Genomic DNA, 25,401 nt, shown 5'->3' on the forward strand with positions numbered 1-25,401 from the left:
TACCTCATACAAAATCGATAATATTTGATATAAGATGGTTATATTTTAGGTTTTAGATCATGCAGAACATTCTATAACTTTTCTTTCGTAAAATTAATAACAAAAGTTATCATAATTGAAATAACAGAAAATAATGTTGATTATATATGTTGAGAAAAATTTTTAATTTCTTTTTCAATTAGAAGGATGTAATTCCATATTAGAATATAGTTCTATTTCCAATTAACTGTTCATAATAACAATGTTCAATATTGTAAAAATAAAGCTACTTTTCTCTTGAGTGACATTCATATTTTTTTGACATACCCTGTGTAATACCCATAAAAATTTACTATCTGATGGTTGAATCAGAGATTCTAGATATTGCAGAACCTTTTATGTAGAACAACTATTTTTCGTAAAATGAATAATAAAAAAGTTTTCCATATTATGGTTCCAACTTACAGGGACATACTGTATATTATGACAAAAATATTTTTAAATCTGTAGGCAAGTCAAAAGTGTAAACTCAACCTTAATTTAACAAGAGTTATAGTCGGTTCGCTAAACTCACGACACAACTGGCTAGTGTTTTTAGTAGATATTTTTTTTGTTTTTGGCCAATTTTGTGAAAATTGGCAAAATTACTAACTATTTAGTAATTATTTTCTTGTCAATTTTACAAAATTGGCAAAATTACTTACTAAATTCACTAGACATTTGTAGTAACACTGGTGGTACTCATTATTTTCTTTTAAAATATCATACAATATACAGGGTGTAACAAAAATACAGGTCATAAATTAAATCACATATTCTGCGACAAAAATTGTTCGACTGAACCTAACTTACCTTAGTACAAATGTTCACATAAAAATAGTTACAGCCCTTTGAAGTTACAAAATAAAAATGGATTTTTTCCAATATATCGAAAACTGTTTGTGGTTTCTTATTGAAAACGGATATGTGGCATCCTTATGACAGGAATATCTTAAAATAAAATTATAGTGAAATTTGTGCACACCATAAAAATTTTATGGGGGTTTTGTTCCCTTAAACCCCCCCAAACTTTTGTGTACGTTCCAATTAAATTATCATTGTGGCACCATTAGTTAATAACAATATTTCTAAAACTTTTTTGCCTCTTAGTACTTTTTCGAAAAGCTAGTTTTTGTCGAGATATTTTGAATATTTGTCAAATCCACCATATATTTGTATACTGTTACGTACTGGTAATAACACGAAAAATTATTTATAAATAATTAAAGTTTGAGGTATATTTTGAACCGTATTAGAAAAGAAGCCACATCTCGATAAAAGATGCCTTATCGGAAAAATACTAAGAGGCAAAAAGTTTCAAAAACACTCTGTTTAACTAATGTAACCGCAATAATAGTTTAGTTGTAACGTACACAAACATTTGGGAGGTTTAAAGGCACAAAACCCCCATAAAATTTTTACGTAAACATATTAAAAAAGAAGCCGCATCTCGATTGAAAATGATTTATCGAAAAATTACTAAGAGGCAAAAAACTTTTAAAAACATTGTGTTTAACTAATGGTACCACAATAAGAATTTAATTGGAACATACACAAAAGTTTGGGGGGTTTAAGGGAACAAAACCCCCATAATATTTTTATGGGGTGCACAAATTTCACTATAATTTCTTTTAAAGATGTACCTACCATAACAATGCCACATGTCACTTTTCATTAAAAAATCTCTAATAGTTTTCGATATATCAGAAAAAATCGATTTTCATTTTGTAACTTCAAAGGGCTGTAACTTTTTTTGTGTGCCTATTTGTACTAAGGTAAGTTAGGTTCAATCGAACTATTTTTGGTCCCAGAATAGGTGGTTTAATTTATGACCTGTATTTTTTGTTACAGCCTGTATTATTTACAAAAGTATATACAAATCCGGTATAATATCCCTACTTTATAGCATTTTCAATATCTTCCGTAAGTCCAAACGGTGAGCTTAAATTTTTTTTCCAATGCATCCAACTTTCTTTGAAGCGAAGCTGAATTGTTCAAATATAAAAAAACTCTCCTGCGGTGTTGTCCGTATGAGATGATATGCCAGTCTCTAATGCATCATTGTCCTCTATGTTTACTTTTAGATTTATCTGTATAGCCTACAAAAAAAATTAATCCAATTTAAATTTTAGATCACAACTACAACTGATATGAATAACATTGTAACTCCACTTATAATGTTTTTCAACTATTGCTTAAATGATATCTACAAAGGACAACTTTCATTATGTACCTTACATACAACTACATCTTATGTACCTTAATATAAAGTTTTTTAATAAAATAACCTCATTGTAAGTGCAAATTTTGAATCACTCAGTGGAAAAACTTTGTAACCAATGTTACAATACTATAAATTTCTATTATTGATGAATATTTTTATAAACACATTGTAACATCTATATAATTTACGAGTGAACTAACTTCCACTGTTATATCTGATGTTCACAGTGGATTACATGTTCAAGAAGCATCAACAGCGAAAACCCCTTCCTGCATCAAAGGCATTAGTTTATTATTAGATACGTCTGCTAAGTAAAAATTCCCAAAGAAGAAAAATCTTGGAAAGGAGAGACAAAGAGATCCAACTGTTTTCAAAATTAATATTTTGAAGAAACTGAGGAACTCTGACCAAGAATACACTAGAAAAACTGTAAAATTAACGTAAATGAGAGAATCGGGACCTCGATGTAACGATAAATGTAACATTAAATGTAAATCGAAATTATATAAAAAAAGAATGACTCAATTCATTTAATAATTTTTGGGCAATAGCTGATCATTATAAACAGAGTGATTTATGTAGAGTTTGTAGAGCATACTTATGCAGATATAGTCCGTCCGCTATAACTTTTCCCATACGGTACGAATCATTTTCAATCAAACTAAATCAAAACATAAATTGAAACGAACGTTGATGTGTATATACATTTTGTATACTGTATACTATATACTACACACATCGGCATACGTTTCACTTTCTGTTTTGACTTAATTTGATTGAAAATGAATCGCACCGCATGGGAAAAGTTATAGCGGACGGACTATTCTCAACCAATAGTGAAAAGTTAAATGAGTCCACGTAAAACTGGTAAATATGAATATAATTTGCAGTTAGCAGAACACTGACACCAAGTTTGTAAGAAACATTTTTGATACTTTACCAGATAATATAAGGTTAACTACGCTATTCAAAAAAAGTGGCATTGCAGCTCGACTTAAATCAGAACCATTAATGCTAACAACAATGTGATACATGAAAGCGAAAAGCTGAGGAAAAGTTATAAAATGTGGATTAAGCAAATTGTAGCTGGAGCATCACATGAGCTAATGGTTTATTGCATATAAGGAGACAGTCTGTTACCAACGCACTGTACTTAGCTGAGAATATTTTTTAACAAAAAATCAAAATATTAAATTATTCTTCATTATTTATTTTTTAGTTGTTATATCCACTTGAAAAAGCATAAGATAAATGTGTTTATTGGTTTTACTCACTCTCAATTTACTTCTTTCTTTTCCAATCTCCTCGTTCTTTCAACATCATGTTACCTACGCACTTTTTTGAGGCTTGCGTACCATTTCCTGTGATGGAACTTGATCAGGATGATTTTCGTCCTCTAAATAAGCTGGTTCGTCTAAAATTAATAGATTTATGTAAAATATTGTTATGTGAATGTATGAGATAGCCACTTTACACGATGCAAGTAATTGCGCAATTTCTTGCAGCAATTGAAATTGCATCGTGTCACACGAGAATTGCACAGAAAAGGTGCAATTACTTGCAGCAACTTCTTGCTGCAAGAAGTTGCAGCTAAATAGAACATGTTCTTGCAATTCTTTCTGCAATTGTTACATATAACACATATTATAATTTTCTCAATAATCTAACATTTTTAATCTAATATCTGATAACTCTACTCAAAAAATCACATTTAATTTATAAAAACAACATAACCTAAAATTTATGGTTAGGTCAAAGTTTCTGTCTATTTCATATCAGCTTCTGTAATTACTTGTACCCTGTAATCATTTTATTGCAAAAATCTAGTTGCAAGTTGCAACTGATTGCAGAAGTTTTTGCTGCAAGAACTTAATGTGCTATAAATTTCGCAATTACTTGCAATGTGTAAAGTGGCTCAAATGTAGGAACAAAATTTGTTTTAACTTATTTTCAAAACACTTACCTGTAATCATTGACAGTAATAAAAGACTCCAAGTACTGGTTCCTCCGAGTCTTTAGTTTTGAATAAGTGAGATCGTAAAATCGTCCCGGTTGATTGATGTTTATCCACAGTTCTCTAGTGTAGAGAATCTCTACACTACCTCTACGAGCCAATAGGTTTTTATCAGTAATTTTGCGATTGAAAATCGCACTCACACAGTCACAGGCTTCCACAATGACATGCAACAAGCATGTTAATAAGTCCAAAAATATAATATGAAAACTATTTAAAAAGGCAGTATAACAATCACTCTATATTTATCAATTAACGACATAACCAAACCGTCCTCAAACCACAACCCACAGCTGCGCTACAGCTGCCATATTGGATAATTTTTGACATGTCATTTGAACATCCAATCAGAACAAAGTTATAATGCGCGTATGCGCCTGGCCGATGCGTATGAGCCTGGTTTTAACATTAAAAATTCACCCTCAACGCGCGTAAAGAAGTATAACTTCAAAAATGAAAAATAAAACCCGTCATTTCCACAAAAATTAAAATTTATAGTAATCCCTATAGTCCAGTAACCGAAGCTTTTCACCTCGCAATTTTTACAGAATGGATCGATTTGCTTGAATATTTGAGAATAAGTAGTGGATAGTCCAGGGATCAAAATCTATATGATGCCGAAAGGCGCTTTTACCATGGGGGTGGTTGCCACCCCATCTCGGGGGTGGAAATTTTTTATTATATTTTGACCACAAAAGTTGATAAAAACATTCATTCTAAGCAAAAAATGTTCTATACATTTTTTTGATAAAGTTAATAGTTTTCGATTTATTCGCTATGAAAGTGTTATGTTTTATATATCGAAAAAATCAATGTTTTTCGATAATACTCATTTACGATTCACTCAATTTTTGCCGTAGAAAAAACTTTTTCAAACCAAGTTCTTGGGAATTAAATAACCTACAATTTCATATTTAAATATTTTTTCGTATCTCTGATGCTAATCTTGGGATTCTGAAGAAAATGGCATTTTTTACCAAACTACAAAAATTCGTTATTCGCTTTTAACTCCAGTTTCGTAAAAACTAATCATTCTAAGCCAGTTAAACTTCTAGAATCTATTAATAATACATAAATAAATAAGGATGAATAAGGCCAATGACTAAAAACACCGCTAACTTATATTATTATGCTTCCAATTGGATTTCTCCTTTTTTTTTTTTCAAAAAAATATATTGATTTTTTAACCGAAAGTTTTTTATTTTTTATCTTAAAAAGTTTGGTAAAAAATAATTTTGTAGGTTTTAACAAGATCTATAAGCCTATTAATATTAAATCTTTTCAAAGTCCTCAGTCACAAAAAGAGGTGACTTTGAAAGGGTTGGTAAAGGTGGTTTTTGCATGGTATTACAAGTTTTAATTGTCAATAGCTCACTCAATTTTTGCCGTAGAAAAAATTTTTGTAAACCAAGTTATTGGGAATTAAACAAGCTACAATTCCATATTTAAACATTTTTTCGTATCTCTGATGTTAATCTTTCTATTCTGAAGAAAAGGCCATTTTTTTCCAAACTACAAAAATTCGTTATTCGCTTTTAACTCCCTTTTTTTTAAAACTAATCATTATAAGCCGGTCAAACTTCTAGAACCTATTAATAATACATAAATAAAGAAGACCAAATAAGGTCAATGACTAATTTTAATTAGGGTGGTGGTTAGGAGGTTGCTTCCGATCACTTTTTCGCTAAAAAAAAATAGAGACTGACATTATTTTCATTATAAGTCACTTAGTTTTTGAGCTAGAGACTTTTTTTTATTTCTAGAGATAGATATTTTCAAATACCTACTTTAAATTAGTTTTAACGAGTTATCCTCGAAAAATGCATAGTTTTGGCGTCTTTTGACTTTGAAACTACAATATTTAGAATTTGACGAAGAAGAGCTAACTATAATAAAATATAGCTCGATTACTAGTGGTCTTAATGAAAATTAAAAAAAAAGGTTTTGTTTATTTTTTTAAAAGGTACATTTTTGTTAAGTAAAGTTGTTTTGATAAAACGAATACTTTTGGAGTTATTAGCAGAAAACTTATTAAAAACATTAATTTTTTCGATATAAAACTAACACTTTCGATAGCAAATAAATCGAAAACTATTAATTTTATTAAAAAAATATATAGAGCGTTTTTTGCTTAGAATGAATGTTTTTACTAACTTTTTCGGTCAAAATATAATAAAAAATTTCCACCCCCAAGATGGGGTGGCAACCACCCCCATGGTAAAAGCGCCTTTCGGCACCATATAGATTTTGATCCTTGGACTATCCACTACTTATTCTCAAATTTTCGAGCAAATCGATCCATTCTTTAAAAATTGCGAGGTTTTGTCCTATTCGAAGCTTCATTACTTGGACTACTACAAAAATTTCTTTATTTTAATAGAAGTAATGATCTTAAAAATTTTGACCGGTTTAGAATGCACATTTAAAAAAATATATAATTTAATAAAATCAGAATTTTTCAAATTTTCGTAATTTTCATTTTCTTTTGATAATAACTCCAAAAATACTCGATACAGGTAAAAAATGATACAGAATGAAATTTTAGTTTTCTTTTTAGCAAAGCTTTTTCTGTTTTTATTATTTTTAGATGATAAAAAATAACCGAGATAGAAACGTTTAAAGCGTAAATTTTACTGCGAGAACCATGTTACAAAATTTCTTTTACCCTTTGTCTTAAAAAAATAAGAGATTTAGAAGATTCAATTTAATACGATGTTATAGCTCTTGCAGCCCTATACAGGGTGCGGGGAAGTCAAATTACACGTTTGTCGTAAGAGATACAAAAAATATTATTTAAGTAGGATTGAATATACAGGGCCACCCGTATTGAATGGGTGAAACAAACTTAACTTTTCTTTAATGGAACACCTTGTATATTTTTTCATTTTTGGAGTCTCCTCGATGTTTTTTTAAATATAAGGTTTTTTAATGTTATACAAAGTAGTTTAAAAGATATTACTTTTTTTAATTAATTTCATAGCAATATTCACACCCTATATTGGCACTTTCAGAAATATAAAAAATAATTTTAAAACAGGGGTGGATTTCTTCCTTAAAATACAAAAAACGCAAATTGGCACTGTCACCTTTGTTCCTTAAGGTATCCTCTAACCGCTTACCAATTTTCATAAAAATCCATGGAGGTTCAACGAAATCGGAGGTAATAACTCAAATCCACCTTCAGTGACTGCACTATATCTGCATTCATCATTTTTTTTATCGAATAAGTTTATGTTGGGAAAGGAATTAAGAATTGAGTGGTACCGCGTGTTATAGTCAATAAATTGCTAACTATCACAGAAGTATACTAGTATACGATGTAATTGAAATAGTCTGCAGTCATCGGTTCTCATCCTGTGGTACATGTACCACTGGTAGGAATACATATCATTATTTGCGGTGGTACACAAAACACAAAATCACTCAGTCATAATCAGCGTTGCATAGAATAACACAAAAAAAATTTAGTACAAGTTAAAAAATTATTATAAGTACAGTAGGTGAATATAAAACTTGATAAAACTAAAATACGGGAGGATTGTCGAAATGCGATTATTCGATAAATAGATTATCTAGCTAGATAGGAATTTCAATTCGGTGGTACCAGAAATAATAAAAATAATTTTGTAGTAGGTACATGCCTAAAAAAGGTTGAGAACCCCTGGCTCTACAGCACTCAAAATCTATATTTTAGGTTTGGCATATGGGGGTTTGTGAAAAATGTGTTCAACTAGATTCACAGCGACTCCGTTCCTTGTGGTTAGATCATGTGATCACACTAGCACTTTATATAAAAAGTACTTATCCAAGTAAGAAGATAATCGTATGGGACGACATGCTAAGAAATATCGATGAAGACCTTCTTAAGCGTATGTACATAATTTTTCTGTTTTAATATTTGTAGTAAAAATGTGGGCAAAACTTATTCTCAGGTTTTTTGTTCGTATTTATAATTCATAAAAAGAATTTAGAGAGAAAAGAGAATATATTGTTAAAATTTCTTGTAGCATTACTTTTAAATAAAACTCAATTTGTTTTAAACAACGATTAAATTACATTAGATTTTTAAAAACATTCTAGAATTTCCATACTTGGGGACCTATTACATCTACTTATATCATCATCGCCATACTCTTTGCCTTATTCCTATGCGGGACCGGCATCTAATTACATTCCTCCCTAAGTTTCTACCTTAGATCATACAAATTTTAATCCCGGTATAACCGTCTCCAAATAACCTGTTTTGTCCTACTAAGTCCTACCTTTTTCCTCAAGAGATTGTGTCCATTGTTCCAGTTTTTGTTCTAAACCCCTTTCAGTATTTTCTACTAACGCTACACCATCACAATATATTAAGCACTAGGTCATGTTGCCTGTAGTTTCCTTGTTGTCTGACTTACCCAAATGAGAATAAATAAGGACTAAACACTGACCCCTGGTGCAGTCCTATTTCCACATAAAATTTATCAGTCTCTACCAGTCCTTTCCTATCAGTAGTTGTTACTCTCTTACCCTTATACATAATAATAATAATAATAGAGTTTATTTGTAGCAACTAACAACATAATAAATAAACCCAGTTTCTCACTGAAGTTGTTAGTCACATAGACTACAACTTGTGCGTGAGGGTTAAATTTTGATTAAGCATATTAAATAACATTAATTTATCTTATAGGTTAACAAAAAGGAATAAAATATAGTCTTTTTCGATGATCTGACTTCAAATTTGGGCTCCTCTTCTCACCTAATTCAGTTACTGTTAAATTTTGTTTATGGGACCTCCGAAAATCTTCATGTTTCACAATCTTTACATACTCACTGGGAATTCCTTTCTTATTGAGCGCCCACTACTGAATCTGTCGAGGATCCCTATCATATGTTTTCTCAAGATCAATGAATACAATATGAGCGTTTGTTTTTTATTTTTGTATTTTTTCATCAGGCTGTCTTCTCATGAAAATCCAAACTGATTTTTGAATATTTCGGTTTCTTAACGGATCCGTCTATAAATCACCCTCTTACATATTTTCATGGTGTGACTAAATAGTCTTATGGCCCTGTAGTGTGTGCATTGCTATACAAAGAGAGTCGCATCCGTTTTCACCGCATCCGTTCAAAACGCATAATGTGGCATCGGCCTAAGTCAACCAAATAGATTGTACGTGTGACGTGGCTTTGCAACTGTAAGCTTGCAGCTAAGTTGCTACAAACTTGATTCATCATCTTTGTCATAACAATATTGCAGCAAACTTGACACAAACTTGCCTCGTCATATTTGACGCAGCAGTTTAAATCACCCTCTTACATATTTTCATGGTGTGACTAAATAGTCCTTATGGCCCTGTAGTGTGTGCATTGCTATACAAAGAGAGTCTGTAATTTGGAATAAATTCAATATCGCAAATACTAATTGTCTTTTTGAAAATTGCTTTGATCCGTCGATTAGTATTTCAAATTGTCCTTTTTGACATACAATAATAATGTATACAGTGTGTCCGAATTTAGAGATATGACGTCATCGTTAATTTTCTTAAATGGCAACACTGTCATTTTGATAGCTATTTTGATAGGGTGTGTAAAGTTAGTTATACATCACTGCAAAATATCAAATTTTTATTCTCTACCATTTAAAAGATAATAGAAAATAACAAAGTTATATCTGTAATTTGGAATGAATTAAATAATTCAAATACTAATTGCTTTTTTGAAAAATGGTCAAACCCGTCGATTAGTATTTTAAATTGTCATTTTTATCATATAATTATAATGTATACAGGGTGTCCCAATTTAGAGATATGACGGCATCGTTGATTTTTTTAAATGGCAACACTATCATTTTTATAGCTATTTTGATAGGGTGTGTAAAGCTATACATAACTGCAAAATTTAAAATTTCTATTCCCTACCATTTATAAAATAATAAAAAATAACAGTTATGAAAAACAAGTAATCAAATAATAATGAAATGTAATTATTTCAATTAAGCAAATGCTCATAATATTGCCCATTGAACATTTGACAATCATTCAGGGCAACATTATGAGCATTTGCTTAATTGAAATAATTAAATTCAATTACTATTTGATTACTTGTTTTTTATTACTTTGTTATTTTTTATTATCTTATATATGGTAGGGAATAAAAATTTGAAATTTTGCTGTTATGTAGGTATAACTTTACACACCCTATCAAAATGACAGTGTTGACATTTAAGAAAATCAACAATGACGTCAAATCTCTAAATTGTGACACCCTGTATACATTATTATTATATGTCAAAAATGACAATTTGAAATACTAATCGACGGGTCTTAGCATTTTTCAAAAAAAAAAACAATTAGTATTTGAATTATTGAATTTATTCCAAATTACAGACATAACTTTATTATTTTTTATTGTCTTGTAAATGGCAAAGATTAAAAATTTGATATTTTGCAGTTATATATAACTTTACACACCCTATCAAAATAGCTATCAAAATAACAGTGTTGCCATTTAAGAAAATCAACGATAACGTGATATCTCTAAATTGGGACACCCTGTATACATTATTATTGTATGTCAAAAAGGACAATTTGAAATACTAATCGACAGGTCTGAGTAATTTTCAAAAAAACAATTAGTATTTGAGATATTGAATTTATTCCAAATTACAGACTCTCTCTGTATATCTTCTTTGTTTCAGTAAACAGCTACTAACATACTGCTTCTCCGTAAGTTTGGCATTTGTTCGACTTCCATAATTCTGTTAAACCAACCTTGTTCCTGTCTCTTAAAGATATCTATAATTCTATGGAAACCTATGGAAATCATCTGATCCAACTGCTTTACCTTTTTAAATGGTGGTTTTAACCAACGTTTATTTTTATAGAATCAAATATTGGAAATCTCGTGGAGCCAATGGTATGGTACTACCAAAAAGAAGACGCTTTCTTTAATCAAAATCTTTGGGACAAATATTGCACCGTATTTCCTAACATATGGGCTGCTTCTGCTTTTAAGGGAGCAACAAGTAGCTGTCAAATAATACCTACAGTTGCCCATCATATACAAAATCAAGATTGCTGGATTCGAGGCTTGTCAAGCTATACTGAGAAAATAAACAACTTAAGAGGAATAGTACTAACGGGTTGGTCGAGATTTGACCACTATGCGACGTTATGTGAGTTGCTCCCATGTGGAATTCCGTCTTTATTCTTTAGTTTAATGACGCTACGTCATGGAGAGTATTCACCGGAAGCTTGCGAGTAAGTATAAGTTTGGAACGAGCCAAAATACATTTATATTCGAAGTAAGTGATTAACTTGTACATACTGAAGCGTACTACATTCTTTTATTATAAACTTACGTGCATAGAAATCGGTCCACTTAAAAATGTGGTCATTTTTGATGTCTCATATTTCCTAAACCTGTTGACCGATTTAAGTGATTTTTTGAACATGTTATAGCCTGATTCTTTAACAATACCACTGTAATAATATTGTTGCTAAACAGGTAAATTTTCATTGTATACCGGGTGTACCAATCAAACTATGTTTTTTTTCTCAAAGTTCGCATCACCCTGTGGAATATTCTAGCATTTATAAAATACTGAAATTAAAACCCAACTATAGCCTGAGGTTTTCTTAACATTTTGTTTTTTGATTCATTCGTTTATGTTGGATAATAAAAAAGTTAGGTACTTTAACAACTAGACATGTTCTTCATCAATGCACGGTGTTTTTAAATAAGTGCGACAAACTTTAATAGTCACTGAAGGTTTTCACCTCCGATTTCGTTGAACCTTCATCGATTTTCATGAAAATTGTTGATTAATTAGAGGATACCTCAAGTAACAAAGGTGACATGATGCCAACTTGCGCTTTTACCCTGGGGGTGGATGCCACCCCTTTTCTGGGGTGAAAATTATTTTATTGAAAATAATACCATAAATCGATAGAGGGTCAAATTCTTAGCAAAATTTGTTATATTAAGTTATTAACATATATCAATACTTTTTGAGTTATTAAAGATCAAAGGTTTTATTTTTTCGTAAAAAAAGGCATGTTTTAAAGCTGTTTTTCACGTATAACTCAAAAACTATTAGCTTTTACAAAAAATTTATTATTACCAAAATTGAAGACAATAAAAAATTGAATACACTGTTCACTCAAAGTACTACACTGCTGTTAATTCAAAGTGAGTTATGGGTAATTCAATGTATATTTTTTTCGACGAGTACTCAAATCCAAGTATTCAAGCTTAAATAAGGGGAAAACGATGTATTTTATAAAATATACCTGCTAAACACTATATAAAAGTACTTCAGAATACCTAACAAATGAGCTCCAGAAGAAGTTAATATTGTCAAAATTAAGCAAGTTATGATGAAACTAAGAGAACCGTTTTGATTTTTTTAGGAAAAAGTGAAAAACATAACATACGCCATTTCGACAAAAATTAAAATTTATAGTAATCGTTACAAAAATTTCTTTGCATTAGCATAAGTAATGATTTTAACAATTTTCATCGGTTTAGAATGCATATTTAAAAAAAAGATATAATTAAAAAATCAGAATTTTTAAAATTATCGTCATTTTCATTTTCTTTTAATAATAACTATAAAAATACTCAATATACGTAAAAAATGGTAAATATCCAAAGTTTAGTTTTTTCTATATCAAATATTTTACCTCTTTTACCATTTCTGTAGGTTGAAAAATAACCGAGATAGAAACGTTTAAAGCTTAAATTTTGCTGCGAGAACCACGTAACCGTGGCCATTTTATCTTTGATTTTTAAAAAAATAAGGGGTTTAAAAGATTAAATATAACGCGTTTTAATAGCCTTTGAAATTACCTTCCATACCGTTTGTAGGAGAACCTGATATCGTAAAAACTAACGGAGTTATTAAAAAAAAAGGTAACATTTTTTGGAAAAAATTTTAAAAGATAAAATTTTTGGAGCATAAATTTTAATGAATTTAACTTGTTCGGGATCTCATTTGATAGATATTTCTATATACTTTCACAGATGTTTAATAAGTTTATATTATAAAATGCATCATTTTCCCGTTATTTATGCTTGAATACTTAAATAGATTTGGGTACTCGCCGAAAAAAATATGCATTCAATTACCTATAACTCACTTTTAGTTAATATTAAAAGGTTTTTTTAGTAACGAGTTTATTTAATTTTTTATTAGCTTCAATTTTGGTAATAATAACTTTTGTGTAAAATCTTATAGTTTTTGAGTTATCTATGAAAAATCGGTTAAAAACATGCATTTTTCTTACGAAAAATTAAAATTTTTGATCTTTAATAACTCAAAAAGTTTTGATTTTTTAAATAACTTTATATAACAAATTTTGCTTAGAATTTGTCCCCTATATAATTATGGGGTTATTTTTAATAAAATTATTTTCACCCCGAGAAGGGGTGGCATCCACCCCCAGGGTAAAAGCGCAAGTTGGCACCATGTCACCTTTGTTTCTTGAGATATCCTCTAACTACTAACCAATTTTCATGCAAATCGATGGAGGTTGAACGAAATCGGAGGTAATAGTTCATGTCCACCTTCAGTGACTCCACTATAAGGGGTAATTCTGCATGAAAAAATAATGACAGTTGGCTTTACTTTATTATTTTCCATGCTCTATATTTACTTTTTCATAGATCTAGTTTTACATTACATATTTCACTTTTATATACGAGAGGATATTTTAATTAAATACTAATTTTTAAAGACGTTTTTGCCAAACTTTGCCGAACATTTGAAGATTAGAAAATTAAACAAACCTCAAGTTATGGAATGGTTACTTACTAAAGTAAAAAATAAGGAGTGAAATAACAGAATATTCTCAGATTATATCTATAATTATATCAAAAATATCACAAAAAAAATTCCTGTACTGGCTGTATACCATAAATCACAAAAAATAAAAACCTTATCGTGTAAAAGGTATATTTAAAATCCTTAAAAAGGGCTGTATCACAACAAAACGTTTTCGGAATAAATATTCCAGCATCAGTTTATTACAGGTTTACATGCTTTAAGCCACCAAAATATATGGGTAAAAACCCTTAAGTTGTTTTTGAACAGTTGAGGTAACATTATATTATTTGATTTTAAAGGATGTTAAAAATATTTCCAGATTAACCCCTGGCATCACATGACATCAACCATATTGGTTGGGAAATTGTAGGTAGAACCTTGCATGGCAGAGTTTAGGTGACATACAGTAGGAAAAATGAAAGAATACCCATGAACGAACATATAAAACACGCTGTATTTTCCTGTCACCGTGTCACACAAAAAATTGGCCAGCGCAAGTACATGTAATAATTATTGTTACATGTACTTGCACTGGACAATTTTCTTTGTGACACGGTGACAGGAAAATACAGCGTGTTTTATATGTTCGTCCATGGGTATTCTTTCATTTTTCCGACTGTATCTATAATTATTGGCGAAACAGGTAGTGAATAAGACAGAACCATAACGCTACAATACAAGGTGTGAAGAAACTCTCCTGGCAAACGAAGACAGGAGATTCCTCAGATAGGACTGAGATAAAGACAATTTAACCCAATTCACCTAGTCCGAAAATGGAGCTAGAGCTCTTTGAAGATGGCGCCTTGTAATTAGTTTTTTTTTTTAAATATCTCCAGAACGCTTCTATTTAGAAAAACGAAAACTGGCACGCCTATTTATCTTCCAGGGATAAATCGATTCCATCAATTTCGAATTTCTAGTAATGGTCATAGCCATCCGTTTAGGGTAGGGCAACGGACATCGAAGCCTTGGAGGACATCGAAGTTGGTACTGCTTCCCAAAGCTGGGGAAAAGTATCGACCCATCTGCCTTCTTCCGTGCGTCGGTAATCTGTATGAAAGAATGCTACGGGGACGTATCGATGGCATGATTGAGAGGTCGGGAGGCTTATCCCCGAGGCAATTTGGTTTTTGTAAAGGGAGAACGATTGACGCAGTCGTGCGTGTATTCGACGCATTGCGCAATAGAGGGAATGAACACCGTTGGGCGGCCCTGTTGTTGTTCGATGTTAGGAATGCATTCAATACGCTGCAGTGGAACGAGGAAATGAAGAAAATGGAGGAGAGAGAATGTTCTGGATACCTGATGAACGTGGTAGCGGAATATCTGTCTGAGAGAAGAATTATGGTGGAGAAAGGCACGATTGTGGATGTGACGGCAGGTGTTCCCCAGGGATCTGTCTTGGGCCCGACGCTATGGAACCTGGCATATGACGGGATTATGAACTGTGAATATGGAGGGGGTACGACTCCTGATCCTGACGAGCCAGATCTTAAATACCGGGTACGGAACGCAGGCGGCGTCGTGAAGAAATGGATGACACAGCACGGATTGAAACTCGCGGCAGAGAAGACCGAAGCCATCATTCTGAAGGGGAAAAGGAACAGGCAAAGTGTGGAACTACAATGTGCAGGAGTGACGTTAGTACCTGGGAGTGACGTTGCACCAGAATGGAAAGTGGGGGGAGCACGTGCGGGTGGTGACCCGGAGGGCTGCGTTGGGGAGGGTGATGCCCAACATTGGAGGACCCAAATCCGAAAGGAGGAGGGCCTTGCACGGTGTTGTGCAGTCGATCGTCCTCTACGCGGCACCAGTCTGGAATGAGGCGGTAGAGATACAGGCCTACAGGGGGCTTATTGCACGAGTGGATAGAACAAGTCTGCTGCGAGTGGCATGCGCGTACAGGACTTTGTCTGCCGCAGCCTTGTGGGCCATCACTGGATGTGTTCCGCTGCATGTGTTGATAGTAGAAAGAAAATAACTATATGAGAGAAGAGACCTTGAGCTCACTATGGCCGAGAGAAGACAGGAAAGAGAAAGGTCAATTGAAAGATGGCAGGAAGAATGGAACATCACGGAGCATGTGGCACAGTGGACAAAGATTCTGCTACCTAACTTGAAGGATTGGATGGACTGTGGTCACAGACGACTGGATTATTTCCTGACGCAGGTGCTCACAGGACACGGGTATTTTAGAGCCTACCTCTCTGGGTTTGGAAAGGCTGACACTGATGAATGTCTATACTGCGGACACCCGGACACCGTTACACATACGATGCTAGAGTACAACAGATGGATAATAGAAAGGAACAGAATGGAAAGAGAGACAGGTGTGAATTTTGTGACAGTGCGAGAAATGATTGAGAGAATGACTGAAAATAAATCTGGTTGGACTAGTATACACAACTATATCCGTGTAGTGATCAAGAAGAAGAAAGAAGAGGAGGAAAAACAGCTGTACCAACGATAGGGGCGAGAGGGAAATATATTGTAAGTAGAAGGTAGAGGGGATAAGTTCTGATGAGAGGCGAATAGGTGAGCTAGTGTATGAGACAGACGGTGGTAAAGAAGCTCTAATAAAAAAAAAAACAATTTTGGGACCAAAAAAGGGGGAAATGGGGAAAAGGAAGGGCATCCTTGCTTACAGTCTGTGGATAAATGAAGGTAAAGTGCTTCGGAAGCGATGTCGACCTTGCAGCGGTCATTCCGCTTTCGGAGCGCTGGATGACAGAGGAGGGTCTGGTTTAGCAGGTAGGCATTCGGCGTAGCCTCAGCGACGAGAGAGCGTTTTTAAAGTACCTCGGGAACTATCGCTGGGGCTACGAAGAATGAATCCTGTACTAAGGTCAGTCAGGCGGCGTTCTGGACTGAGATGTCTTTTGAAGATTCCAGAAAATCCATCTCTTTAAAGATGAAAAAAAAAGGGCAGAGCAACGGTTATTTTATCGCATAATTTTTTTGTGTTTAACTCTTAAGCATTTAATTTTGACACTGGATTATAAAATTGTGAGGTATTCTAGTACTAAAAGGTACTCTTGCTTTAAGTCAGTAGAATGCACTGTTTTCTAGAAAAATCGACTTGAAAATTTTTAGTTTTTTGAATTTGGATTTTTTTTTTATTTTTAGAAAAAACGATGTATTTTAGCGACTTAAAGCAAGAGTAACTTTTAGTACTAGAATACCTCATAATTTAATAATCTAGTGTAAAAAGGTTTAAAAATTAAAGACAAAAAAGTTTTTTATAAAATAACTGTTGTCCTATCCAAAACGGACGCATATGACTGGCAGAAGAAATTCGCAGTTGATGAAATTGATTGATATCCGGAAGATAAATAAACATACTAGTTTTCGTTTTTCTAAATAGTTCCTTTTTGAAAATTTTCGTCAAATTCAAAAATCGAAAAATTTTCAAATCAATTTTTCTAGAAAATTGTGTACCACTTACCTACCGACTTAAAGCATGAGTATCTTTTAGTACTATAGTACATCACAATTTAATAATCCGGTGCCAAAATGCTTAAAAGTTCAAGACAAAACAGTTATGCGATAAAATAACCGTTGCCCTACCCAAAACGGACGTCTATGACCGGTACTAGAAATTCGCAATTGATGGATCTCCGGTCTTCGTGTGCCAGGAGAGTTTCTGGACATAATGTATAAATATAATTCAGTGGTCGTTTGCCAAAAGCAGATATGTCCATTATTGGTACTTTTCAGGAGAGCAAATTCGAATTTCCACGACGGCCATAAAATACAGTTTTTTCTTATATGTCAACTCACATAAATAGCTGTATAAATATTAAACTCAAACCAAATATGATATTTCTAAAACTGTGAATTTATGCCATCGTGGACATTTAAATTTGCTCTTCTGAAAAATTTTGGCAAACGGCCACTCAATTCAACTTTATATAAGAGTACGTAATAAAAAGAATTTAGCATACGTTTGACGTACATATTTTGAGCAATCCATGGGCATGCCGTTTTAACTCAGTATCTACCTAAATATTAGTAGGCTTCAGAGCAGCATATGCCACAAATCACACAAATGACCACTTGCATACCACAAAGATATTAATTGGAAAATGCATCGAGTACAACATACCACTGGTCTTTGAATTTATAGATTACGAGAAGGTTTTTGTTTCTATAGAGTTTGAAATAGTCAATTGTGAATATGTGTCAATAATGCTGAAAGCACTAAAAAAGCTGAATAGATTACAGGAGTACGTCACTCATCAGTAACATTTGTAAGAACGGTACCTCAAATATACGACTACATGAAAAAGCAGAAAAATTCAGCTTAGGTTTAGATGGACCGACGCGTGAACAAAGTAGCTGGAAACTGGCTACAAGGGACCCAGTGTAGAGAACATTGGAATAACGTGAGGGAGGTCTATGTCCAGCAGTGGACGCGATTACCTGAATTATGACGATACCAAAATACTCTCTAGTGTATATAATGCCGCACATGCTCAATAACCCAGCTCACAGAGCACATAGTTACCTTCTCTGTTGTTTACGTGGATAATTCTAATCTAGATTTTCGGTTCGGCGTCAGTGGCGGAATGAAGCTCAGCAGAGTCTGGCCCAGAGTAATAGCGATACTTAATGTCATGTGCGGCTAACATCACAATTGCGAAATGAGTGAAATGAGATTACCCGAAAACGGAATATGGAACATTAAAACATATGGAATATTAAAACAAGAAGATAACGATCTGCGAATTGAGATCTACAAACAACGATACATACGGACATCTACATCTACAACACCGACACAGTGTCAGATTATTAATAAGAAAAAAAGAAATCAGTCAAAAACGTGATAACCTCTTGGCGTTAACAGAGAGGTAGGCTGGACAATTTTACGAACAACTGTAAAAAGAACTTTTTAAAACGAGAATATTTTTATGAATTTATTAACTTTAAGCATATACAGTGATAAGCGCGCTAATAACCGGCAAATTGCTCAAAAGATGGAAAACATTGCGAAACAAAAAGAGATGAAACTACTGGAGGTAGAAAGTATCGTTATAAACCAATACATTAACATTACATTACTTATTTTCCCACCTTTAGACGTATCAGAGGAGTATGACAACTGTCATTGTGACAGTAGAATTTTATAAAAAAAACTCCTGTCACAGACGTCTAAAGGTGGGAAACTATGTAATGTAATGTTTACTTATACGTTTATAACGATACTTTCCACCTACACTTGTTTCATCTCCTTTTGTTTCGCAAAATATTATGTTTTCTTTCCCTCTATTAATTCCCTGTTATACTTTCCCTCTGTGCGTCTATACTTTTTTTACATTAATTTTAATGATATCATTTTTAGGACAGAGGCTTTACGTGTAAATTGTTCATTTCCATTCAATAATATGACAAACAGACCTCCAATTTTTCCTGGTAGTGAAGTATACGTCGCCATGGAATGGTTAGCAAGTTTTATAAGAAAATATAAAATGGAAGTTAATGATGACAGGTACGAATAATTCCATTGAATAATGAATAAAACTGCTTTACCAAAATTGTTGAATAGCTGAAAATGCTTTATTTTGAATTAGAATGCTTAATCTGTAGATAGCCTTTAGTTTCAGCTAGTTTATCACATAGTTCCAATTTTCATGTATTTTATTGTTTTGAAAGTTTTTGAGAAAAAGAGATTTTGAAAGACGAAGATGGTGAAATTGTGACTACGATATTTTGGGATACATCCATCATTTACTTTAATCAATTAGAAAAAGGAAAAACAATAGACTGTATTGTGCGTCGATATTATAGCGCTTGAACGAAGACATCGGAAAAACACATGATCATTTGAAAAAGAAAAAGATCCTCTATGCACGATGCTCGTTTCCATGGCTATGAAGCGTATACGCTCTGAGCTTCGCTGGTATCTCTACCTAGCGGATTACTAATGCAACTTTCGCCGGAAATTTTTAAATTTATTATTTAATTTTTATCGCGTCATATTTACAACGCAAAAAAGTAATTAAATCGTAATCGATTTTTTTAAGATTTTGCTAATCATTTTGACGTTCTATTGATGAAATATTAGTTTATTACTTCGGATACTTTCACAATTATTGTGTAGATGGCGCTTAGATTAATAGATTAATTTATAATTACATATTACGAAATATTAAAAAAACTTAAATTCAGTACATATTTAAAACTTAGTATATTTAAGGTAAAAATATACACCACAGCTTTGACCAACTAATATTTTTTCCTATTAATGTTTTTAATTTCAAGGTTTTAAATTAATCACTTTGACATTTATGTCAAATTTCCAGAAAAAGTTCACTGACTTGTCACTACTGGCGCTCACGAACTTTTAAATATCCCCTCTACGTACGAGCTCACAGCGTATACTGAAAGTTTTGCATTGCACGGAAGTTAATCTACTTCGTAAAGATGATTTTTTTTTAATTTAGATATTTCTTAGGGTAAACTATACTGACAGATTGAAAATCCATCGCGTGGTTAGCTGCAACAAATTTTTAAAACAATCAATTTGGAATCTTGTCAAAAATGGAAATCTCGTGGAAACTTTCATACCATGATTTTATACGGCATGAAGTGGCAATGTGTCGATCGACTTTGTCTTGATTTTCGTGATGTAGCACCAGACACATCAACTGTTCACAGTTGACTCTATGCACAGCATGACTGAAGCAGATCTACATGTATGTTACCTCTCATCAGATTCGTGCATCATTAGATCTAGGCATGAGTCAAATACAAACAATTTTGCATGACCATTTGCTAGAGAGAAAGATGTCCAGTGGTTGGATTATCAACGGAGGCAGCTCAATTTTGAATTATAAAAAGGAATAATATACAGGATATTTATTTCATAAGAAAAATTATAACCTTGAAACACTAAGTTTTATTTAGACATCCATATTTCACAATAATTCTAAAATAGGTAAAGAGCTTATCAACATACAAAGTTTAAAATTTTTTAAAACATTTGCATTTGGCTGTAAGCCTTAGTTCTGTACATGTCTAAGTTATAAAATAGTTATTTTATTATTTTAGATTTAATACTTGGTTCAATCCATGGCAAATTAAAACAAGGCATGTGCATCGAGGACATATCTTGGGAACCCATGCAAATTTAGAAGCGTAAGTAATATACATAGGTGAAATTTTTCTAAATTGATTTATCTGTGACCTGTTATGTAGAACTTTTCTTAATAGTATCAATTAAAAATAACTTTTTCTGTTTACAAATCGCAGTATTGACATTTTTCAATATTCAGAATAGCTTGCTATTCTAATAATCAGTAGATAAAGCAAAGGTCAAGATTGCTTGTGTTTTCCTTTATTAAATACAGTAGCTTTCCGGTTCATACTTTTCACAAACTCTGAAAACAAGTTCGTCGATGCCCTCTCGAATAGTATCATAGACGGAGAACGATTAAATTGCGAAGTCCCTAGGACAAGCATTGCCGTTTCCAGCTTTTTGAAATATATTCTTCGAAATGCTGTAAAAGCGGACACTTAAGCACAGCATGCCCCACGCCAAATTTACAAAGGCCCCAACTGTGGTGGTAACTACCCGCCATTTTCACCAAAATGCCAACACGGAAGGGCAAACATCAGCAAACATACAACATTCACAACCACTAAACATTTACAAACAAATGCCACAATACGATTTAACCTCAGACATGAAATCCACAATCCAATTCCTATCCATGATCCTTTTTAATGTCTTTTCTGGAAAAAGAAATGACACAGCCCGGTATAGCAACAGTATAACCACCCAACTATATCACACACAGTATCTACAATCTACAACCGCTATAAACAATATCATAAACCAAACATTTACAAAATTACGCATTTGGATACACTCACACAAATAAAAAAATACAAAAATATAAAAATAATACAAAAATACAAAAAAATAGCGGGTTAAATACTATTGAAAATTTTATGTAGGTATGTTTATCACTAAAGTATCGTCGTGCTATCATGCTATATTCAGCAAAACAAGCTTCGTACGACTTTTCATTAGGTATTGCGGATCAATTTTGCCGATTTTGTCTGCTGATATATGTTTGAGGGATCCCTTTTGTGGGACTGGATATATGACATTTCTCAAGCATTTAATCACATGCATGGTAAATCGTTAGGTACACATATAGAGACATTAAACTGTCCAATGTTATGGTAGGCACATGGCAACTATTTCGAATTAGACGATTTTTTCATCAACAGACATACAACATTCACAACCACTAAACACTGACAAACCAATCCAACAGTACGACTTAACCTCAGACATAAAAAATATAAACATAATCCACAGCTAACCTCGACGTGTTTGCCCAAAAAAGGTAATAACCAAAATTCTGAAGGGAATCGTTTGTTGATTGAAACTTAATGCACTTGACAACACCACCATAACACTGAATACCAAGTCCATTGAAAGAGTGAGCAAACGTTAACACCTGGGAACGTGGTTTTTTTGAAGATTGGGCATCGGACAGGGAAGTATTGTTGTTGTTTGTTTGGGTTTATATGACTGCGGACACTAAATCCATTCGCCAAAACAGGGAAGTAAAATATCGCATTGAGCAAACTCGACAAGTTTTCGTAAAATGCAGGAAGGTACTGACCTGTTCAGAGTTCGATCTTCAACTGAGACTAAGGGGCTTTATCGCCATATCCTAAAGGTGCCATGGACGGCGAAAGTCACAAATCTAGATCTTCTTAAGAGAATCAACCAAGAACGCCAACTTTTCAAAATGATCAAGGAAAGGAAAACGGCATACCTGGGTCGCATCATGCGATACAATCTGTGATACACATTGCAAGAAACAGAAACATTGTGATCGCTAATATCCAATAGTGGATTTGCATCTGAAAAAGAAGAAGAATCGTTTGTTACTAACAGACTTGTTCTTTCGTAGCAGGCAATTGGTACCGGACGCTGAAACAAAGGAAAAAGAGCTCGGTGATAAAGGTTGCTCTTTGAATGTCTGCCGATCTTTCACACCCCAAAAAATAACACCAACCTTGAAGAGGCAATAGAGCCTAAACGAGGTATAAATGACCTGTCCGGATCTGATCTTGCTCATAAGCTGCTGCTGGAATTGTTCCTTCCTGGAAATGTTTCAACTACAGAACATATAGGCGGCATTATTAAATGCCATGCGGAACGGTAGGAATTGACTTTCTGACGGAGGCTGATGAACTCTCAACAATTTAGCTTTAGCTACATGCAATCACTGTGAGCCTTCAGTTAGGCAGATAAACCGTTTTTGCATCGCCTTTAATGAGGTCTGCCGCATATACTCATATACAGTGAGCACGTAAAGGTTGGAATAAATTAATTTTCTCGAGAATGGACAATTTTGGAAAAAAATCCCGAAACAGGTCGATTTTTATTTTTAAATTACGACTTTTTGGCCTATATATCATACTAGTGACTTCACCCATTTGGGCGTGATGACGTCATCGATGATTTTTTTAAATGAGAATAGGGGTCGTGTCATAGCTCATTTGAAAGGTAATTCAATTTTCTATTCACTAATATAGACATTAACATAATTATTTATACAAGGTGTCCAAAAACATTTTTTTTTTAATTAAATTTATAGACATAAAAAGAAGAATCTGTGTAATTTATTTAATTCAAAATACATTTTACTGCTATCAGAAAACAAGAAAAAATGTTTATTTGACAAATAAAAAATATTGTTTTTTGCAAATTTAATATTAAAGCAGCCACCCACCTGCCTCTTGACAATTTGAGCATTTAATTTAAGCGAAAAACAATAATTTTTTTTCAAATAAACATTTTTTTCTGTTTTCCGAGAGCAGTAAAATGTATTTTGAATTAAATAAATTACACATATTCTTCTTTTATGTCAATAACTTTCAAAAAAAATTTTTTTCGACACCCTGTATAAATAATTATGTTAATGTTTATACTAGTGAATAGAGAATTAAATTACCTTTCAAATAAGCTATCACACGACCCCTATTCTCATTTAAAAAAATCATCGATGATGTCATCACGCCCAAACGGGTGACGTCACTAGTATGGTATATATGCCAAAAAGTCGGAATTTAAAAATAAAAATAGACCTGTTTCGGGATTTTTTCCAAAGTCGTCCGTTCTCGAGAAAATAAATTTATTCCAACCTTTACGTGCTCACTGTATAATACTATTGAGGCGAAACGCCAGGAAAAAAACAATTATTCAAGACCTGAATCTATAAGCCGCAAAACCAACGTATTATTATAAAATACCAAAAGTGAAAGTCTAAGTTCCCCTAGTGTCAATTTTTGATGCACCGTAAGAAACAATTTTTAAAGCGTTTTGTTTATTTGATTTAATATAAAGCGTTTTTTAATTTGAACCAAGAATTTATTTTATTGTTTTTTATTAGTTTTTTATTAATGTTGATGTTAATTCTCCTTTTTTAGATTATTAGGTGAACTGGAAATAGTAGAAAAACGTTTTGATGAATGCATTGTTGATATTTTGTATAACCATACCATAGAGGAATTAAAAGGCACTTTAATAGATCCTATCAAACAACATATAAACAAAATGTTGCAAGATTCTAAATCACTAATAGATCCTGGTAACTCATCGAAACCTCAAGCATGTAAAAGGAGTTGGCTCCAGGCGGGAATGAGTGTTGAAGAAAACTCTTAATAACTTCGACAAATAAAGAAGATTGAAATTTTTACGACAGTTCATTGAAATTGAAATACATAGTCACACAAAACAAATCAATTTTTAGAACTAAAAATATGAAAACCAAATGTTTTAATAGTATGATTCCTATTTATAAAGTATAATTAAGATATGTTTTAATTTTGTATTCCATTTTTAAATGTGTTTTTTTCAAATCCTTCCGCTTATTCTTATCCTTTACATTTCTCCAAACTATTATATCAAATTTGATGATCGAACTTTATTATAAATTCATCGAGTTCAAAATTTTCGAGCTGAGCATACCCAAGAAACTAACTGTTTGTGTGTAACTCGTGTAATAGGGGGGTAATATCAAATGCTCTCTGCGTAAAGTCTATAGCGGGATAAGATGGTCAAAATTGCACCAGGCTCGATTCAGTTTTGGGATTAGCCATTCGAAAAGATATAATTGAAAACTCACTCAGCCAAATTTTCAAGTCCCTATGTGCTTCTGGGGGTCCGCTATGGAAAAAAACGTGTTTTTCTGAAAATAATTTTTTTCAGGCGCTGTATTGATGCAAAAAATCTGAAAAAAATCGCGAAAGCATATCTTAAAAATACAAAGCTGCTTGATTTTTTTCAGATTTTTAGCGTAA

General features: G+C 32.7%; 1 protein-coding gene and 1 long non-coding RNA gene across 3 annotated transcripts in view; one reads left to right on the plus strand and one right to left on the minus strand.

The window, feature by feature from the left end:
* The window catches only part of LOC126882028 (hexosaminidase D-like), a 65,415-nt gene extending 40,470 nt beyond the window's left edge, over positions 1–24,945 (plus strand). For both annotated transcript variants that reach the window (XM_050646803.1, XM_050646802.1), the window contains exons 5-9: positions 7,951–8,125; positions 11,128–11,503; positions 19,415–19,561; positions 21,124–21,210; positions 24,529–24,945. In XM_050646803.1, the coding sequence (XP_050502760.1) occupies positions 7,951–8,125; positions 11,128–11,503; positions 19,415–19,561; positions 21,124–21,210; positions 24,529–24,763 (1,020 nt within the window). In that variant the 3' untranslated portion in view covers positions 24,764–24,945. The remainder of the gene's footprint in view (positions 1–7,950; positions 8,126–11,127; positions 11,504–19,414; positions 19,562–21,123; positions 21,211–24,528) is intronic.
* On the minus strand, positions 1,889–4,244 carry LOC126882029 (uncharacterized). Its single transcript, XR_007697085.1, has 3 exons — positions 4,206–4,244; positions 3,517–3,656; positions 1,889–2,117 (listed from the first exon to the last, which is right to left on the minus strand). It is a non-coding gene; the product is annotated as an uncharacterized LOC126882029 (long non-coding RNA).
* Positions 24,946–25,401: the final 456 nt, after the last annotated feature.

This window comes from Diabrotica virgifera, chromosome 3, assembly GCF_917563875.1.
Source record: "Diabrotica virgifera virgifera chromosome 3, PGI_DIABVI_V3a".
Classification (NCBI taxonomy): Eukaryota; Metazoa; Arthropoda; class Insecta; order Coleoptera; family Chrysomelidae; genus Diabrotica; species Diabrotica virgifera.